The sequence below is a fragment of the Trichoderma harzianum genome (assembly GCF_003025095.1).
Source record: "Trichoderma harzianum CBS 226.95 unplaced genomic scaffold M431scaffold_6, whole genome shotgun sequence".
Taxonomy (NCBI): Eukaryota; Fungi; Ascomycota; class Sordariomycetes; order Hypocreales; family Hypocreaceae; genus Trichoderma; species Trichoderma harzianum.
The window spans coordinates 1,919,751-1,937,717 of NW_020209254.1; the positions used below are offsets into that span (position 1 = coordinate 1,919,751).

General features: G+C 48.0%; 8 protein-coding genes across 8 annotated transcripts; 5 read left to right on the plus strand and 3 right to left on the minus strand.

Moving 5' to 3' along the window:
* Positions 1-1,217: 1,217 nt before the first annotated feature.
* Positions 1,218-2,436, minus strand: M431DRAFT_85497 (hypothetical protein; the record flags this gene model as incomplete). The annotated part of the gene is made up of 2 exons (XM_024923563.1): positions 1,218-2,031; positions 2,084-2,436. 2 exons carry the CDS (start codon positions 2,434-2,436, stop codon positions 1,218-1,220), a joined length of 1,167 nt encoding a protein of 388 aa, XP_024774782.1.
* A 995-nt stretch (positions 2,437-3,431) lies between these two features.
* M431DRAFT_84539 (hypothetical protein) lies at positions 3,432-6,053 on the plus strand (the record flags this gene model as incomplete). The annotated part of the gene is made up of 4 exons (XM_024923440.1): positions 3,432-3,459; positions 3,519-3,674; positions 3,732-5,663; positions 5,725-6,053. The coding sequence occupies 4 exons, from the start codon at positions 3,432-3,434 to the stop codon at positions 6,051-6,053; spliced, it is 2,445 nt and encodes an 814-aa protein (XP_024774783.1).
* An 837-nt stretch (positions 6,054-6,890) lies between these two features.
* On the plus strand, positions 6,891-7,496 carry M431DRAFT_85832 (hypothetical protein; the record flags this gene model as incomplete). Its single annotated transcript, XM_024923604.1, has 3 exons — positions 6,891-6,989; positions 7,041-7,166; positions 7,227-7,496. The coding sequence occupies 3 exons, from the start codon at positions 6,891-6,893 to the stop codon at positions 7,494-7,496; spliced, it is 495 nt and encodes a 164-aa protein (XP_024774784.1).
* Positions 7,497-8,360: 864 nt separating this feature from the next.
* Positions 8,361-9,339, minus strand: M431DRAFT_520379 (hypothetical protein). Its single transcript, XM_024920426.1, has 2 exons — positions 9,235-9,339; positions 8,361-9,179 (listed from the first exon to the last, which is right to left on the minus strand). The coding sequence occupies exons 1-2, from the start codon at positions 9,276-9,278 to the stop codon at positions 8,477-8,479; spliced, it is 747 nt and encodes a 248-aa protein (XP_024774785.1). The 5' UTR covers positions 9,279-9,339; the 3' UTR covers positions 8,361-8,476.
* Positions 9,340-10,819: 1,480 nt separating this feature from the next.
* Positions 10,820-11,185, minus strand: M431DRAFT_5697 (hypothetical protein; the record flags this gene model as incomplete). The annotated part of the gene is made up of 1 exon (XM_024921496.1): positions 10,820-11,185. The coding sequence occupies one exon, from the start codon at positions 11,183-11,185 to the stop codon at positions 10,820-10,822; it is 366 nt and encodes a 121-aa protein (XP_024774786.1).
* Positions 11,186-12,854: 1,669 nt separating this feature from the next.
* Positions 12,855-13,460, plus strand: M431DRAFT_554283 (hypothetical protein; the record flags this gene model as incomplete). The annotated part of the gene is made up of 1 exon (XM_024921396.1): positions 12,855-13,460. The coding sequence occupies one exon, from the start codon at positions 12,855-12,857 to the stop codon at positions 13,458-13,460; it is 606 nt and encodes a 201-aa protein (XP_024774787.1).
* A 547-nt stretch (positions 13,461-14,007) lies between these two features.
* On the plus strand, positions 14,008-15,327 carry M431DRAFT_508523 (hypothetical protein). The gene has a single exon (XM_024919119.1). The coding sequence runs from the start codon at positions 14,215-14,217 to the stop codon at positions 15,064-15,066; it is 852 nt and encodes a 283-aa protein (XP_024774788.1). The 5' UTR covers positions 14,008-14,214; the 3' UTR covers positions 15,067-15,327.
* A 500-nt stretch (positions 15,328-15,827) lies between these two features.
* Positions 15,828-16,377, plus strand: M431DRAFT_508524 (hypothetical protein). Its single transcript, XM_024919120.1, has one exon. It carries the CDS (start codon positions 15,970-15,972, stop codon positions 16,132-16,134), a length of 165 nt encoding a protein of 54 aa, XP_024774789.1. The 5' UTR covers positions 15,828-15,969; the 3' UTR covers positions 16,135-16,377.
* The last annotated feature ends 1,590 nt before the right edge of the window (positions 16,378-17,967 follow it).

The window sequence follows — 17,967 nt, forward strand, 5'->3', positions numbered from 1 at the left end:
TTGCTCCGTAAACATGAAATCATACGAGGCAGGGATTGGGTAAGCTTGGGCCACTGGCGATATTGTTTGATTGCTTGCGCTAGCATCTCTTGAAACAAATCCTCAGCCTACCATTAGGGCTGTCAGCATCCAGCTTCTTACTCGGTGCAAAGCTGCGAGTTGCCCATCCTATCAAGAGACGCCGTTTGATGTAAATTGACTTACAACTTTGTCGGTTGTGTACAATTTAGGCTAGTATGTCCATACTGTACGCGTAGAAATGCCTGTATTCCAGCTCAAGAGATTGAGATTGAGCATCGTAGATGGTGGCCACATCAACGTTGACAAGACAAATCTTACCCCGGAAGAGAAGAGCCCCTATAATTCGACCGTGATTATTACAAAGCGAGAGTAATTAACACACAGGCAAGGCTGTCGTTGCCGAAAAGGCTAGCTTTGAGAGGCGCACACCATATACTTTTACACCTCGAAGCTCTTATTCGGGTACGGAGCGTGATGGCTAGGATGTTCAGCTGGTTACCTCGCGCTATCTCAGCCCCCTGCTTTATTGCTTGCTGGGTTCCTGGTAACCAAGGCTTGGAAAGAGAATACCTACATGACGGGAGAGGCCGGCCGTTGTCCCGGCTCTGCGGGAAGCTATTGAATAAAATTCTCTGAGTGCTGAATAGGTGGCCGTTACCCGTGGTCAATTCGAAGCGACGGCTAACCGCGCCCTTCATAATCGAAATACGAAATTGACATCAGATAAACGGCCTGCCTTGCCTAGGATCTCTGGCTAGGTTATCTCTGAATTAGTTACAGAATACTATAACCCAGCGTCATACCTACCGACATATGGAGCTGCACTCTGTATGTTGTGTGGAAGAATCCGTGCCCCGTAGGCGAAATCATTGTAGCCCTGGAGATTATGAAATTGTTCGGCAGCCGAACCCTTGCCTGCCTCTATCGAGTGCCACAAGACGTCAAGAGTAGCACTTGGGACAAAATTTCGATACGATGTATTCTTTTGATAGCCCCGTAAGTTGTCAGTCTCAAGTCATTTTCGTTTCTTATACAAGTAATTCAATCTGAAGTCCCAAACCTCGCGCCGCTGACGCTACCTGTGATAGCGTCACCTGAGTTGCCATTATAGTTCGTAAATACACTGACAAAAGTCATGAACATATCGCTCTTCCCCGATTCGTAGAATTCCCACCCAATAGCTCTAGGTAAGCTGTTTAATTCTTAATCTTCTCTTCCGCAATTCTAAGGGCCTCTTCTAATGCCGCCTCTTCATCGGAATCGACATCCTCGTCATCGTCGAGTTCAGGCTTCTTTGCCTTGGACTCGCCGTTGGTCTTTGCATCACCCTTTGGCTTCTTCAAGGAGTCTTCTTCTGAGTCTTCCTCTTTTGTCTTCTTTTCCTCTCCGTTCGTGGAGGCCGCTGCGTCCTCTTTGGACTCTTTCTTGGGGGCCTCTTTGATAGCCTTCTTGGTCGTATTGTCAGGCCTCAATGCCCAGTCAATCTCACCATCGTCACCGTATCGAGAAACAAGCCACTCGTTTGCCGACTTGAAGTGACCACAATCGAAGAATCCCCTAGATGCACTGAGAGGACTAGGGTGAACACTGAGGAGCACAAGATGGCGTTGCTTGTCCACCTTTTGTACACGCTTGCTCGCTGGTGTTCCCCATGCCATAAATACGACACCTCGTGTCCGCTTCTGGGCGACGAGATCGATAACCTTTTGTGTGAAACGCTCCCATCCACGATTGGCATGTGAATTGGCCTCGTGGGCACGGACAGTAAGACATGTATTGAGCATCAATACGCCTCGGTCGGCCCACGGTATCAGCAAGCCACCCCTATTCGCTGGTTCAACGAAACTGGGGTAATCCTTCTTCAAAGCAATGTACATATTTCTGAGCGAAGGCGGCGCCGGAGTGGGCGGTCGGACGGAAAAGGCCATGCCGTGAGCCTGGTTCACGTTGTGGTAAGGGTCTTGGCCAACGATGACGACCTTGACTTCGTTGAATGGGGTATGGCGAGACCTGGACATGTTAGGCTATGTGACATGTGAAAGAAAGCCGTTGGGCAGCCTACCAGGAGTAGACGTCCTCCTTTGGAGGGAACCATTTCTTGCCAGCCGCTGTCTCACGGTTTAGGAACTTCTTCAATTCGAGAAATTCCTTGGTGGTTACATCATCTTTGAGCAATGCAAGCCAGCTGTCATGGAGACTTTCAATCTCGAGCTTGAGCAGTTCCTTCTGTTCGGCAGTCAAGCCTTCAATCCATTTTGCCTTGTCAAACCTGGCGGCTGGAGAAGCAGAAACTGCACTGGTTCCGGCAGGCTTTGGGACGGCCCCGAAGAAGGAAGCAATGCTGCCATTGGCCTTTGTCTTCTTGGCCTCCGTCTCGTTGCCTGTCGAGGCCGCTTTTCTCTTGAGATTCGACATTGTGCGGGATTGAAGGCTGTGGAGAAGTGGAGTTGGGCGGCTGAGTCGTCGAAAGAGGGAATATGCAGCAACAGCCGGCGGACTGACGATTGAAGCCACGAGAAAGGAATTGGCGGGAATATTCGAATGTTGAAGAGAGAGGTACAAGAATAGACCCTGAGAGAGGCAGAGAAAAGGGGATGAAACTTCTAAGAGCCTCAACCGAGTCAATGCGTGCAAGATGTTTGACGGGAATTGATGGATGGCTGGGCAGTTAAAAGCTGCCAGGAAGCGCGTCTTCCGACGCGGGCTAGGGCAGCCATTAACGCGCTGCAACCCTGAGTTTTCACGCGTGACGGCTGAAAAGTGGCGGCGTTAGCGCTGTGAGCTCCAGGCAGGGAGAACTCGCCAGCCAGTGCCTCCAATGCGCTCTGTGCTCTGGGCTCTGTACAGTCTGGTCCGTTCAGCGCATGAGACGCCTGGCAGCGCCACTGGATCTCAGCCAGTGCTTGGGGTATTGGGGGAGACCCTGGCCGAATCGGCCCCACCTCGCCGGGCATCTCTGTTCCAACCCGCAGCTCGCCATTGATCTTGTGCAGCTGTTTCTTGGTACATCATGCAAGGTCGTGACGAGGCATAAAAAGATTGTATATTGGGCAGCAGACGTGCATAATGCGGCCATCTTCATCATGCATGCAGTGGCTTTTTCTTCGCGTCTTTGACGTAAACTTTTGCTCTTCTTCACGCCGTTGCGACACGTGCCGGCTGCGGCGATGACGCCACACGCAGTCAGGCAGTTCCTGATACAGTACAGGAGTGATTAGTCATCTCACGCCATGGCGCGGAATGGGAAGCGGAAGCTTACCTATTACTCTCCGAGTAGTGGACAGCTTGTACGATACCGAATTGGATCGGATGCAACATCTTGCGACTCACAAGCACCGCCTACTCTTTTCTACACGATAGCCATGCCGCGGGCTTCTATTCCGAACATAGGCACATAGCAATTGCCCAGAATGAGAGGCTGGATAGCCTGGCTACTCCGTAAGTTGCTCCGCCAGATTGTCCATTGCTTGGATTCAAGCTCACGCGGGTTGTCTCAGTGCTTGCGCAGGCCTCAGCCGTCATCAGCTCCCCCGATCAGCAACCTCTCGGCAGCCAAAGCGACGCCTCGGCGCAAACCGGTGCTGATAAACATGCGGTTGAATCCTTTTTAGACGCTGCAGGAGGGCAGGAAGGTGCTGCCTTTTCGCAGCCTGGTATGCAGCCATTTCTTCATGCGAAAGCTGCAATGGAAGACGCTGACATGGCCAAAGGACACGATTTCGTTGATGCAGCGTTTGCCGAGCTCCGAAAGATCCCACGACCACCTCGACGAAGGCGAGAGTCGTCCGGAATATTCGGTTCAGTCCTGCGCCTGCTTCTCAGGACCATCCCAACCGGACCCGTCACTGCGCCATCACAATCGAAGACGACGCTCAGCGGTCCCCTGTTGAATGCTGTGGAATTTCTCGAGCAGGCTGCCAACCAAAACAACTCCGATGCTTTGTATACCCTTGCCGAGTTCAATTTCTTTGGCAACTACAGCCACCCCAGAGACCTTAAGGCTGCGTTCAAGTACTATCACCAGTTGGCATCGAGCCACGGAAATACCACAGCGCAGTACATGCTTGGGTTGTATTACTCAACAGGTATTGGCGATGTTGTCCCTCGAGACCAAGGCAAAGCGCTCCTCTACTACACCTTCGCCGCTGTTCGAGGAGATACCAGAGCCGAAATGGCCACTGGCTTCCGCCATCTAGCAGGCATTGGGGCTACCAAAAGTTGTGAGACTGCCGTCAAATACTACAAGCGCGTAGCAGACAAGGCCATCGAGTGGTACCGTTCTGGCCCCCCAGGTGGAATGTCGTGGGTATCTCAGGCATGGCGCATTGCAGATGACGACGGTGGGCTATATGGAGAAGGAGCAAGTGCTTCAAGCGCCGGCATGAATGCCTTCAAGCCTAGTCCCAACTCGGATGCCAACGCTGCCATTGGCGATGTCATTGAGTATTTGGATCTCATGTCTCAAAAGGGCGATTCAAAGGCCTCATTCAACCTGGGACGCATCTACTACGAGGGTCAGCGAGGGCTAGACCACGACTACGAGCTGGCCAGGAAATATTTCTTACTAGTTGCATCGAGATACTGGAGGAATGGACGCGTTGTAGACAATGCGAAATCAGGCATTGAGAAACTGGCTGGCAAGGCGGCCGGCTACCTCGGCCGGATGTATCTGAGGGGGGACGGAGTGACTCAGAATTTTGACAGAGCGAAGCTATGGTTTGACCGCGGCGACTCACAGGCTGATGCGCTGTCACGATATGGCTTGGGACTCATGTATCTGCACGGCTACGGCGTGAAGGAGAATGTGGTCAAAGCCGTGGAGTTGTTCAGAGTATCCGCTGACCACGACTATGCCCCGGCGCAAGTCCAAATGGGACAGTTATACCTCGACCAAGGCGGCACTGAAGATGTTCGCATTGCCAACAACTACTTTGAGTTAGCTGCTCGTTATGGCAACATTGAGGCCAACTATTATCTGGCAGAATTGGTCTTCCACGGTCTGGGTCGCGAAAAGCTGTGCAGCATGGCGCTCAGCTACTACAAGAGCGTGGCCGAAAAAGCAGAGCCCCTTGTCTCGTCGTGGGCAGACGCAAACGACGCATATGAGGCTGGAGACTACGACCTCGCATTTCTTGAATATCTTTTGGCGGCTGAGCAAGGTTACGAGAAGGCGCAGACCAATGTTGCGTATGTCCTCGACACGATTCGATCCAAACTCCCCCTCTCTGAGTTGCTGCGCAAACGAAAGGACAAATCCGGGCTCCTCGATAACCCTGCACTAGCCCTGATTTACTGGACACGGGCATCTAGGCAAGCAAACGTCGACGCCCTTGTCAAGATGGGCGACTACTACTTTTATGGTATTGGCGCGGAGCGGGATATCGGCAAAGCTGTTCAGTGCTATACGGGCGCTTCCGACTATTCGCAAAGCGCTCAAGCGCTGTTCAACTTGGGTTGGATGCACGAAAATGGCGTCGGGCTGACACAGGATTTCCATCTTGCCAAGAGATTCTACGACCATGCGTTGGCGGTTAATGATGAAGCGTACCTCCCCGTTACCCTTGGACTGCTTAAGCTTCGGATACGAAGTGCTTGGAACACGTTGATTAATGGATCAATCCACTCCATTCAAGACGAGCCGAGTAAGTTTAATCACAAAACGGAGAGACGGGAGTCAAAGATTTTTACTGACAAGTTGTACAGAGAAAAAGCAGGACTGGTCGCTATCAGAGTGGATTGCCAACTTCCTAGAGGACGATGAACTCTTGTATGACGAGGACTACTATGATGACATATACGATGGCACTATCGGAGATGACGGCGAGGACCCTCTAGACGGAGTTATCGAGAGCGCCCTTATCATAGGCATTACGGGAGCCCTTGTCTTGCTCCTGTGGTGGAGGCAAAGAATGCAACAGCAGCATGTCCAGAACAACGAGGCGGAGCGTCAAGACCAGAGGCAACCGCAAGGCAACGCCGTTAACCCCGAGGATGCCTTTCCCGCCTGGGCCGGAGGAGGGATGGGTTTATAGGCAGATTTTGCGTACATATATATTATGGCTGGCGTTACAGGATGCAAAAGTATTACAGCGGCGGTGCCCTTCTTTTTGATAGTATCTGTATCTAGCGATTACAAGAGGGCTATTGAATGATACGGCTCTCTACAAGTGTTTCTTCTTTGCTTTTCTATGTCAAGGAGGCTTAGTACAAACTCCTTAGTGCCACCAACGTCGTGCTCCGTCTATCGTGGAGTATACTTTAAAAAAGTAAAGATTTATGCTTCTCAATAGCTGGAGCTATCTGAGTCAGACGGCTTCTTGTTGGTTACCAAAGAAAAATGAAGTTCTAGCCCCTGGCTCAGATCACCTCCCCCACTTAGCCGGATATACTCTAGAGACACCATCTCACGATGTTTGAGCATCATTGTAGAATATGTATCAAAAACATTATATTAATTTAACTATTTATGTATAAAACTGAAGAAAAATGGACTATGAAGAAGTTGGTTAAACCATCAAGATTAGGGCGACAATATCGAAGCAGTCGTCTTTCGTCTTGTTCAAGACATCTTCAAACAAATCTCCAAAATGGACCTTGGTAGAATACAAAAGCACAGACTCTCATGCTCCGCCACCCGCTAGACACATAATTGCCATATGACTCTTTTTTAAATTTTCTTTCCGCTTCAGGGAGAAGCAAGGGCCGCCCATTGGTTGATGCCATTGCGATATGTAGCCCTGCAAACTTGTATTTAGTATACAGCAGTCCCCCTTCTAGCATTATTGTATACGCGCTTGACAGCTAGATACTATATACCAATTCACGGCCTTTTTTTTCGATTTGAGCCAGAAGAGACAACAGTGGTGGCTATGCCGGGAATGGTATTCACAGCGCCCAAGGCGCGAAATCAGCATGTGCCTTTCGGCTCACTGATTCACAACGACGTGCTTATCTACGTTAGAGAAGGAGTAAAGTTTCCCAGCACTGAATGATTTCCATGTTATTAACAAACAAATCAGAACTCCTATACAAAGTACTACATTATTGTGGCTATCATCGCAGCAATCATCATATTCCACGTGATCCTCGCCATCAATCTCCAGCTAAGACTTAACAAGGGCCTGCAGCCACGAGCATACGAAAAAGTAAGAGTTGCTTCAACAATATAGTACAGTTAGGCAATGATACTAACAAATCTTTGACAGTTCTTGTTCAAAGGAGTGATACGGAAACATGAACGGAAGGTAGCCTCTGCGGCACATGGAAACAGTCCCCCCGATTTTTATAACATGGCCAACGTGACACCCGGGCCAGTGAACGACTCTACAGTGTATACTGCATACCCCGGCCATACATATGGAGGCGACAGATTTGATTCGGTGCAGGAGCTCAACAAGAGGGCGGATGAGGAGAATGCTTTGCCGGTGAATGATGTTCCTTTAGGGCCTCCTCCTGCTGCAGTGCTGAAGCAATAGGACATGATGGTGAGGTATAGAGTTTCACAATATCGATGAGTCGGGAGCTTAGAAGTCCATAGAGATGCTACTGGAGAGAAGGGTGAGAGAGTGTATCTGCCTCCTTTTGTTTTCGGGTAGCATCCGCTATTATCGCTACTATCTGCTGCTATTACAGTAAAAGGCGAAATGAGTGTCGCGAATCTATGCTTAATTGTGGCTGGTTTAGTACGGCGCTAGGCCTTGTATTGCCCAAGTACTATATATTTAACGGCAAGGGCATCGCCACTTGACATGTATGGCTTTTGGCAAGTTTCGTTTTTTTATAGAAGTATACTGTACAATGTAAAAGATAAAAAAATTAATACCAAGTGGATCATCTTGTATTTCCATATGTGTATTAGTAAAGAGGAAGCTACTTATGCTCGCCACTTGACATGTATGGCTTTTGGCAAGTTTCGTTTTTTTATAGAAGTATACTGTACAATGTAAAAGATAAAAAAATTAATACCAAGTGGATCATCTTGTATTTCCATATGTGTATTAGTAAAGAGGAAGCTACTTATGCTCAAAACAATAATACCTCAGAATGTACACTGGCCATAGGTTCATAGTGGCCCTTTTAGACTTTCTACCGGGCGTAATAAATAAATTAATTAATTAATTAATACCTCAGTTAACTTTTGTAGCATGCGTGCTTCCAGGAAGTGATTTTTCACATGTTGGTTATGTCATTGTGTAATTTGTAACGGTACCTCTAAAGTACGAAGTAACAGTCGTAGCAAGGAAAAAAAGGCAAAATAACAAGTGAAGGATAGCATATAGCTTGATGATATACATGCAAAAAGAAAACGATACTTGATCAGGATTTCTCTAAAAATTAGCATCGATCTTAAATATACCAACTCCAAAGACCAAGAGTGACATGTCAATCCCACACGCTTCAATAAATAGCCATTTATCAATAAAAGGTTACGTAGATGATTGAGAGGACCCTAGTTTCACATAATAAACATACAATAATAAAATAAACCGAGATCCAGCAGACCCCATACCAAGTTCGAATTTAAACAAAAATCCAGGAGACCCCATATCAAGTTCGCAATCGCATTTATACCAATACGGAAAACCACAATATAAAGAAGAAAGTAGAAGAAAAAGGCAAAAACTACAGTAGCCAGTGTTCGCCAGTTTTCGGCCACCTCCAGTCTTCGCCAGTCTTCATCAAACTGACTACTAATCTGCCAGTCAGTGGGTTGAAGAGGTGAAGTTAAGTTATTAAGGATGTGCTGGTTTCGAAGGAACCACGAGAAGTAGGTTTCACGGTCATTCTCAGCTAATTCAGAAAATGCCTCTATAATTTTGCTTACGAGGATATCTCTCTCGCGCCATTCGTTAAGCTGGATAGCCTGAATACCCAGAACACGTATAAGGCCTTGGTAAAGGCCAAGGAGCTGACTCTCATCTCTCCAGCCACGGCACCGAGTGAATCCAAAATGCTCACGCGTCTCTGAGTCTTGAGGAATTCGATCCCCAACAGCATAATGCCAGAGTTTGTCAGCTGTTGTTATCGAGCGGGCCGAACACAAGGTGAGATGATTAAATGACATTTGATCTTGACACTCTTGACTGCAGAACCAATCCAGGCTGCAGGCCTGACAGCGGCGACTGGTCTCTCTTCCGCAAATGCCACATCCGCCTCTCCTGTTGGAAATATATTAGAACTCTGAGGCGCTTGATTTAACGATTGGTCACTCACTCAGGGCGTATAAAGCCTTCTGCTGTGACAGCACTGGGCCCCATTCTTTAGCGTTGCGGTGAAAGATACTCTGAATCGAGGGAGAGCATGTTTGGCCAGATTGCAGTACCTCTGCCGCGACCGAAGAGCCCTCGGAATCCTCCCTTGGAGACTCACGAGCGTGGGATCAAGTCACAATCCGACTAAAAGTGGATCCTTGTTATGATCGTTATCTACGTACATGTAGGTAGTCAATCCGCGACACCCATTTCGCCTTTTACTGTAGTTACTATCTTCTACTATTGCTACTATCCGTTACTATTAGCTACTTTCTCTAATATTTACTTATAACATTATGTTTTCATTACTGATAGTAATTATTTTAAACGAAACTGTTACTAGTAGCCTTGAAAGAGCGTCCGTGGTGTACATCCGGCCGGTACCGGCTCAGATAACTCACAATACTTTCTCTCATTCCGTTCTCTTACTTTGTTCACGTTTGCAAGGCTGGTGCTTTCGTAGATTCTCCTCAGTGTGAGGTATTCATCGTATGCTTCCCTCTCTGTCATGTGTTGAGCATTCGCGGCGTACAACTGACGAAGCGTATCGAGGGCATGCTGTTGATGGCAAAAGTCTCATACTAATGAAGCCTAGCAGAAGCGTCTACTTGACCCATGGTTCAGGATCCAATGTATAATAATAAGGGATCACATCTTGGCCTCTCCATAACGATTGCATAAACGCCCCATCGACGGTGGCACTCTGTGGGAAGCTGTTGGAAATAATATTTAGTGGGAGGAGACGACGACTGTAATGCGCTTGAGAAAGCCTCTACAGTGCTGAATACCTGATCAAAGCTGAGAATGCAAAAGATACTATTCGTGCTTGATGGCATGCTAATTCTTCCAGGGACTCTTGCTCTGCAGTTTTATTCCACGAAGGATGATCACTCTATTGCTACTATGAGGCTGAGATGCTTACTCGCGGTTAATATCTTATTCCTCCTGTCTGCAAGCTATGATGCAGTTTCTTAAATGACCTTGTAATCCTGACGCACTTAATCCCTCTCTTCGCAAGTCATGATAGAGTATCTCAAATGACTTTGCCATGCTGGCGCCCTTGCTAGTCACCTTATGCGTCCCTAACTCCATACTGAAACAAAGTCTGTCCGTCATTCTTTCTCTTTAAAGTCCTCTTCCCTGCCTTAATCTACAATTGTTTGTTGTGATAGGAGCTGCATGAACTAGAGGTTTTGAGCGTCCAATTTCTTTCTTTCACAGTGACAATCTCTTTCCCCTTTTACATTCTCATCCATCTACGATGGCGCCGACGAAACAGTCGACGACGGAAGGGGGCGCACAGCAGACGATGGCGCCGATGAAACAGTCGACGACTCAGGGGGAGGTCTCATAGGCGTTGCTGGTGCAGGAGCTGGAGTGGCAATGGCAGTACTACTAGCTGTGTTGGTGACAGCAGCAGCTGCTGCTGTCGTCTTCTGCGTTGCCTTCTGCTTTTTATTCGGGACCGACTGCCCCTCTGCGTTCTTTCGCTTGGTTGCCTCGACTGGGGCTGGGCGATGCTGACGATAATTCGACGTCAGGTCCTCTCAGTCGACGCTGGTATAGTGGTGTTCCTCCAGGAGGTGTCTATCAAGTAACTCCAAGGCGTCATAGATTGCATGGATAAAGATAAACCTTGCCCAATTCGGCTTCTTTCGGCAGGCTCTATACACATTGTGGTCGCTTGGTCTGGTTACCAGTTTTCCTTCCTTCTTGTACAGCTCTTCCTTGATCAGTTGTTGATATTCCATCTGTTCGACCTTTGTCATATTATAGGCCTGCTTCCAGTACGCCTCGACGGCGCTCCGAGCATGTAAATATTGCTCGTCAGTGTAATCAATCGGAATATCACTGAGGTCAATCCGAATAGGCGGGAGGTGTGGCGACGCGCACTCGTACAAAGGTTTGGGCATCGTCGTGGTATAATTGATCTTAGAAGCTATAATGATGTTGACGACGTTGGCGAAGCTTAGAATGGCAAGACAAAATTGAGAAGATCTTTTCGACGGTAGGCCTAGGCAGATCTTAAAGCCTCAAACCGCCTTTTGTTTCCCGGTTGGACATTCAGCTCTGAAAAGTTAAGACGTAGTGGCTTGTGGCTCTTTATCTCGTCCATAGTAGTCGTGCCTCTCCGATGCGTCGTATGCCAGTAGTAGGATTGACTAAAGAAGAAAAGGAAGAAAAGAAATAGAACCACAAGTGTTTCCGCAAGATTAAATAAAGCATAGGCGGTGAATTGTTGGTGGTAAAATAGTTACGGCAGAAATAAAGCTACCAGCTGTTGTTGAGGCTGACTGAAGTTGTTTTGACTGCTTTCGTTGTATGGAGGCTCAATCGCAAGCTCCTGTTGTTTGAGAGAGTTAACGATTGAATCAAGCTCAGACACTTGTGTGAGTCGAATCAATTTCCTTCCTCTCCATCAAGAAATCGAGGACGTCAACGCCTCTCATTCCCTCGACTTGGCAGTTTTGCCAAACCCTGCACAAGTGGCGGTGGACTGCTGGCGCTCCACTCACTCGGGCATTGTGTAACATGATGTAGGTCATTCGTTCCTTTTGGGCGAAGTAGAAACGAGATGCAGCGTAGCCCTCTTCAGCCTCCTAGAGCTTGGTGAAACACTTGCGGGCACGCTTGTAGACCTTGGCCAGATGCTTCAGAAGGGTCCGAGTTTCGGACAACGGAGGGCTGTCAAACCAGGCGCTGTATTAGGTGTGTACGTTTTGTCGTGTAGTCTCGTTACCACACCAGACGGAGTCAACTATTGAGTGAACATTGGATCGGGTAATATCTCAAGAGTGTTGGCTCTCGTCCACCTGAAGACTCAAAAGCGCAACATCCTGTATGTGGTGAAGTTGGTATAGTAAATTCGGTACATAGTATGACTATGGCTGATTTTAGAGCGACAATTTGACCGTGAAAACGAGCTTTTGGACGATTCACTCACATGACTCTAAGTAGGAGGAGTCATGATGCTTACAGTATATGCGAAGCATTTTGCGATGATGAAAACAGGAAGAAAAGAGTAGATGGGATGTTCGAAAGGGGGCCTGAATTTATATTTGTGTGCAGTAATAGAGGCGGAAAGCTGCAGCAGGAGTCATTCACTCTTGATAGTGTGACTGCTCTGTGTGGAACAGTGATGCCTAACCGATTGATTCACGTTGTCCTTGACGGCTATGTAAACACGTCAATTTATGGCAACTAGCGGTGAATACGGATGCTTACTTTACGGCCAATTGAATAGTTTCGGCTGGAATATTGTTTAGTGAACGTACGAGCATGCAATGTTTTACTTCTATACAAATGGGGCCTTTGTCAATTATCTCTTCCGTTTGACACGAGCTTCAAGAAACCACTGACAACTGCCAGCAGTTCTATGCATCACGTGCCACTGGCTCCCATGCCTCCTCTACTCAAACATGATGCGCTTTTTCCTCTCCAACTTTCTCTTCCTTTTCAACTCTTTATCGATCTTCAAACCAAGCTCCAGGCTTTTTGTCTCCGAAAAGACATTTCAATCCAATAACAAGGTACAAAGCATTACAACTTCTATAGCCCAAACCAAGCATCAGAGAACGCAAGATGGAATTCTTTGCCACGTTTCCGTTGACGGGGGCAAAACGAAAGACCACGATTCTCACGAACGAACCTCAAAAGAAACCGAAAGTCGCATGTTCTGCCACGACCTCTGAGATTGATGATGGCAACGAGAACGAGGGAGACGATGAAGCTGAATACTATGAAGAAGGCGAAGATGAAGGCGAAGATGAAGATAAAGACGGACAAGACGGCAATGAAGACGAGAACAAGCATAACGAGGACAAGAACGAAGAACAAAATGGGAAAGCCAAAGAGCATCTGGCCAACCAACAAGTTTGTGCTCATGACTTCCATCGCGTAAAGCTCCACGACTTGCAAATCAGATCGCTCAGAGACTGCTGTGCTCGTACTCAAGAGTCTTGCCGCGTTGAGCAGCAGGCCAGGATGGACTTGCAGCTAACGGTCGAGAAACTCATGCAGAGAGTTGAGAACCTTGAAGAAACCATCCGCAAGCAGGGGGAGAATAACAAACGAAACAACGAGACCATCAACAAATGCAATAGGAGGCTTGATGACCTATGGAATAGGATGAAACTCGTTAAAAAAATCTTGGAAATGGTCAACGGCAAGCTCACGTCACTTGTTTGAGTGTCTTTCGACCTTGATGCGCATAGTAGTCGCATTCAGGACTCCATAATGCATCTCAGCTAAGAGGATATACTTCATCTACTTTATTTGTCACGGCTATATACAGGCTACATACTTCCGATAATCGCTCAAGTAGCAATTTTATTGCAATAGAGACGCAATTCTTACGTGATGAATATACATTCAAACACGCTTCTAGTACTCTTATCCTCAAATAGTGATCGTATGTCGTACTGCCAAGAATTCTTTCCTCTACCATCTTGATGTTCTCCTACACCCAAATTTCTTCCCAATGATGCAACTATGCAAAGCATTTTTCTTTACTCTTTTAATAAAATTGAATTTATTTCGTACATAATGATAAGTAATTTAAAACCATTCATATGTGTCTTCATGCGTGAACTTGGTGGTCGCAGACGTCTGGCCAATGACTTCAGCGTCGCACTCGGCGCTCTAAACTCCGAAGGGCAAATCCCAGCCTAAAACATGCACGCAGTCACCCCACATTCTCCATCTTCACAGTCGTATTGCCCAAGTATCTTTCTGGAAATATCTTGGACTTATGAAATGTCATTTCTCATTTACATAGTGCAAAAGGAAACCTTCTTTCAAAGCCCTGGACATCTCTAACGTGCCGCCTACTCTCATTAGGCTGATACGCTGCACAGCCAATTTGCCCTCGTAGCTCTCGCAACAGGCAACCAAGAGGGCACCGATAAACCTCGAGTGCTCTCTTCTTTGGAATCATATCACGATGCCCGAGTCTCTTCACTTGTTCGACCTTCCCGTCGACATTCTGTCGCTGATCCTCAGGCAACTGCTCACAGCCCCAAACGACGGCAGCATCCCCCTCTGTCCCTGCACAGCCAGCTCCCTCAGCATCAACCCAGTGCCCATCTTCCTCATCCACCCATCCATATACGCCATCGCCCACCCAATATTCTACGGACCGGCAAACACATTTCTTCTAGACCTAACGGGCAACCACTCCTCCCATGTGAGGCACTTCATCGACGACGCCGCAGAGGATCTGCCGGATGATGTGGAAAGGAGCAGCAGGCAACAGGCGCAGAGCCAGCTTCTGCTGCGACAGACCGGAGGCCGATCCCTCCTCTTGTCGCAAGACGCAAGGCGCAGGGTACGAAAGCTGGAGATGAGGATCGATAGGCTGAGAGGATGGCTTTGGGAGGATCTGGGCCCGTTCCTACAGGACATGGCTGTGAGAGGCGAGCTGGGGGATTTGACCCTGGTGGTGGAGGACGGCACTGGGACCAAGGAGAGGCCCCATTCGGCTTCGAGACTGCTTCTGCGGCAGAAGAAGAGAGTGTTTGATAGGCCCCCGCTGGAAGGGCTGGTCAGGCTGTTGGCGGATCCGGGGATAAGAGAGGCGAGGCTGAGAGTCAAGGGGAGGCATGAGCGGGCGTGGTGTGAGTTTCACCAGGGAAAGGAGTGCAGCTCATTTTCATTTCTGAGACGGAGAAATGATGAGGTCGATGATGATGCTTTGAAGAAGCAGGACGAGGAAGTGATTGAGATTGACTGGAGGGCAATCTTGAAAGTGATTGATCCTGAGAGGAGAAGAAGAGTGGTGGCCTGGCAGGTATAGCTGGGTCAAGTTTTCTGGGCGTATATTTTACCCTATTGCTTAATGCTTATACTCCACAATTATCTATTGGTATGCTGTTGTCATTTTTCGATAGTCTTGGAGACAAACTGCAAGACAGGAAGAGCCAGTCTTTCAGCGGAAGGATATACGAGAGTTTGGTAGGAACATTTTGCGAAAGGCAATTATCTTTATATGTAAAACTGTACTGCCATGTAAAACTCATTGGGCATATGATACCGCATTACTCTCCAGCCGATCAAGCACAGGTACAGACTGGTGGACGTACTGAAACTCATAACAAACATTGGAAACGATAGGAATAGAGGACTTCATATATCGTATTTCTGTACGACCATTCGTGTCCAACCACAGAATTCCACGGTGATACTTTCCCTAAAAATAGAGTAACAAAAGTGACAAAACAGCGTTATCAGCAGCGGTATAGGTTAGTAGGCAAATTGCCCAAGGCCGATGTTCAGTATGTCGATTTCTCTGCGACACCACAACACAAGGGGGCACAAACCCAACTCTTATATCCTCTTCCTTTATAGCTTTACCATCATTAGTGAGAAAATTTTATTTTAATATGTGCAATATTCATTTTTGCATCTCGTGTACTTGCAGTTCATGTGTGAGTCAATGCTCCATCAAGAGCCCATGTGACAACTCACAGTCGCCAAAAGCATCTCCATCTTCTGCAAACAAACGGGCGTCTTGAAAGTAACTCCTAAAGATGCAGACTCGGCGCTCCATATTCTCCCCTCCCGAATTCTCGATTGCTAGCCTCGCTGTATTGCAAGATGTCGGCATACAATGGGAGCCATTTAGAAGCCGTTCCCAAGTGTCACGATACACAACAGTGGCAGCAAATAACGACATATCTCACAGTTCGGCTATGAGGAGATGCAAAATATCATCACAAAACTGCATCTGTCGATGCCTTCAAATCGCAAGTTCATGGCTATAAGTATTGTCAGTATCCTGGGCTGTTTGCGTGTAAATGAACTCGATTTCAAGCTTCTACTCTCTCGATACCCCGATCTAAACCTCAAGTCAGGCAGTTCTTGATTGCAAATTCCGAGAACCTCAGGTTGCCACACTAATCGCTCTTGCAGACAGATTATTCGTATCTAAAGTGTCGTTGCCATTCATAATGCCCCGGTCAAGCAGAAGCTACTCAACTCGGAGCGGATCGTCCAGGGACTCTGACCGTTCTCGCGAACGAAAACCAGATCCAACATGTGAAGAGTGCCGCGGTAAGGGTTGGTACAAGATGGCAATCGAGGAGGTAACCCGTGCGTCGTGCAATGTTTGCCGGGGGAGGTGCTGGGTGTACTGCTGTCAAGGCCCCTCAATCTACTGCCCATATTGTCACAATGGACCCCCTCGCAAGATAGATTGCTCACGCTGTGAAGCCAATGGCTACATAACCGTTGTCAAGACGAGGTATGTGGATGAACGATGCGGGTGCGCATACTGATAGAAATGCCACATGGAGTTGGTATTCATAATTGATACGGCTCACTTGTCTTGGAACTCACTCCTTGACGAGAGCTCATTGTATCGTTTCATCTTTGGACGACTATGGCTTCACGCAATAGATTTCATCCTTTTGATGTCGTTGGTATAAGCAAGAAGACATCTGGCTTGGAGGCAAATATGCCATCGGGCATTACACGGAATTGATTCTCCATGATAGATGATAGACGCTATTTTTAGCTGCCCGTAGATCACGGCAAATGGCCGAAAAGATCAATGGATGTGTCAAATCTGAAGATGCCCTGTGCAAATGTTTGATAAGGTTTAGTATAACATGGCCGTAATGAATTAACTTTGCGTGGCTGGTGACAGCTCTGATTCTTACTCAGCTGATGAATGATTAAATCGACCTCGCTGAGAGATGGAATAGTGAAGCTCGCTGCTAAAATCCAACAAGGTGATGCTTTGATCGGATTAATCAGCTACGGTTCCCAACAACCTTGTATTGCCACCAGTCTGAGACGTGGAATGTAGGAGCGTTTGGAGTGCAGCTTGGCAGGATGCGCTTGCATATCAAGTCGAGATCGAGATGGTGGATGCCGTCATCAAAATCCTACCGCGAATCCACCTCAAAGGGCTGTCTGCATGCTGGTACTTGTAGGGCTCTCACATGTCTGCAGCAGCCAGCACCGTCAATGGGTATTCATGATGAATAGCAGTAGCAGTACTCGTAGTAGCACTGCTGAATTCAGAGAGACTAACTCAGGCCATAGCTAAGCACCCTGGCCAGGCCACGATCACCAGAGATGGCAGAGGCGACTTTGTGCAACATTATCGCGCGTGACAGGGGCAAGGGCCCAAGCTTGGTCCTGGCTCCGGTGCTCCAGCAGCTCAACTAGCCAGAGTCAGGCTTGTCAGGGCCCCTTTCGCTCCTCAGATCTCATGTGGGGTCAATGGCCTCTGATCAGATCAGGGTCCCTCGAGGTCCCTGTCCCTCCGAGGCATCCATGGAGGTGCGACGCAATCAATGCAATGCAGCAAAGATGCTGATGACGGAGCTCTCGGGGCATTTCCGTGCTTGATGACTCCAGCAATGTGCATGGCTACTGTACGGTACATGTACAGGCCATTGCTTCGCCACTGCAGCTGCAAGGCACACGTCAATGGCAAAAACGGCAAAAATTCAGATGCTCGTATAGGTTCCACGGACAAGACAGATGATCGTGATAGGCAAAGATGAGGGAGAAGAGAGAATGGTGAGAAATCCGGCTGCCTACAGAATTGTGCTTGGCGCCCCCAATCCTCTCCTGCCAATGCCTGCACAACGTGCCTGCCCCGTTGCACGTCCGCCGACGCTCCGTCACCCGTCACTCCTGCCTCCTTCTTGCCTCCTTCCTCCTTCACACCCTCGGTTACAGTTAC

Bases quoted from the DNA above. Each gene is read 5' to 3' on its own strand.
- M431DRAFT_520379 (XM_024920426.1), bottom strand. From the start codon at position 9,278: ATGGGGCCCAGTGCTGTCACAGCAGAAGGCTTTATACGCCCTGA. The intron at 9,180-9,234 runs GTGAGTGACCAA...TATTTCCAACAG, and splicing joins GAAGGCTTTATACGCCCTGA to GAGAGGCGGATGTGGCATTT.
- M431DRAFT_508523 (XM_024919119.1), top strand. From the start codon at position 14,215: ATGCCCGAGTCTCTTCACTTGTTCGACCTTCCCGTCGACATTCTGTCG.
- M431DRAFT_508524 (XM_024919120.1), top strand. From the start codon at position 15,970: ATGCAAAATATCATCACAAAACTGCATCTGTCGATGCCTTCAAATCGC.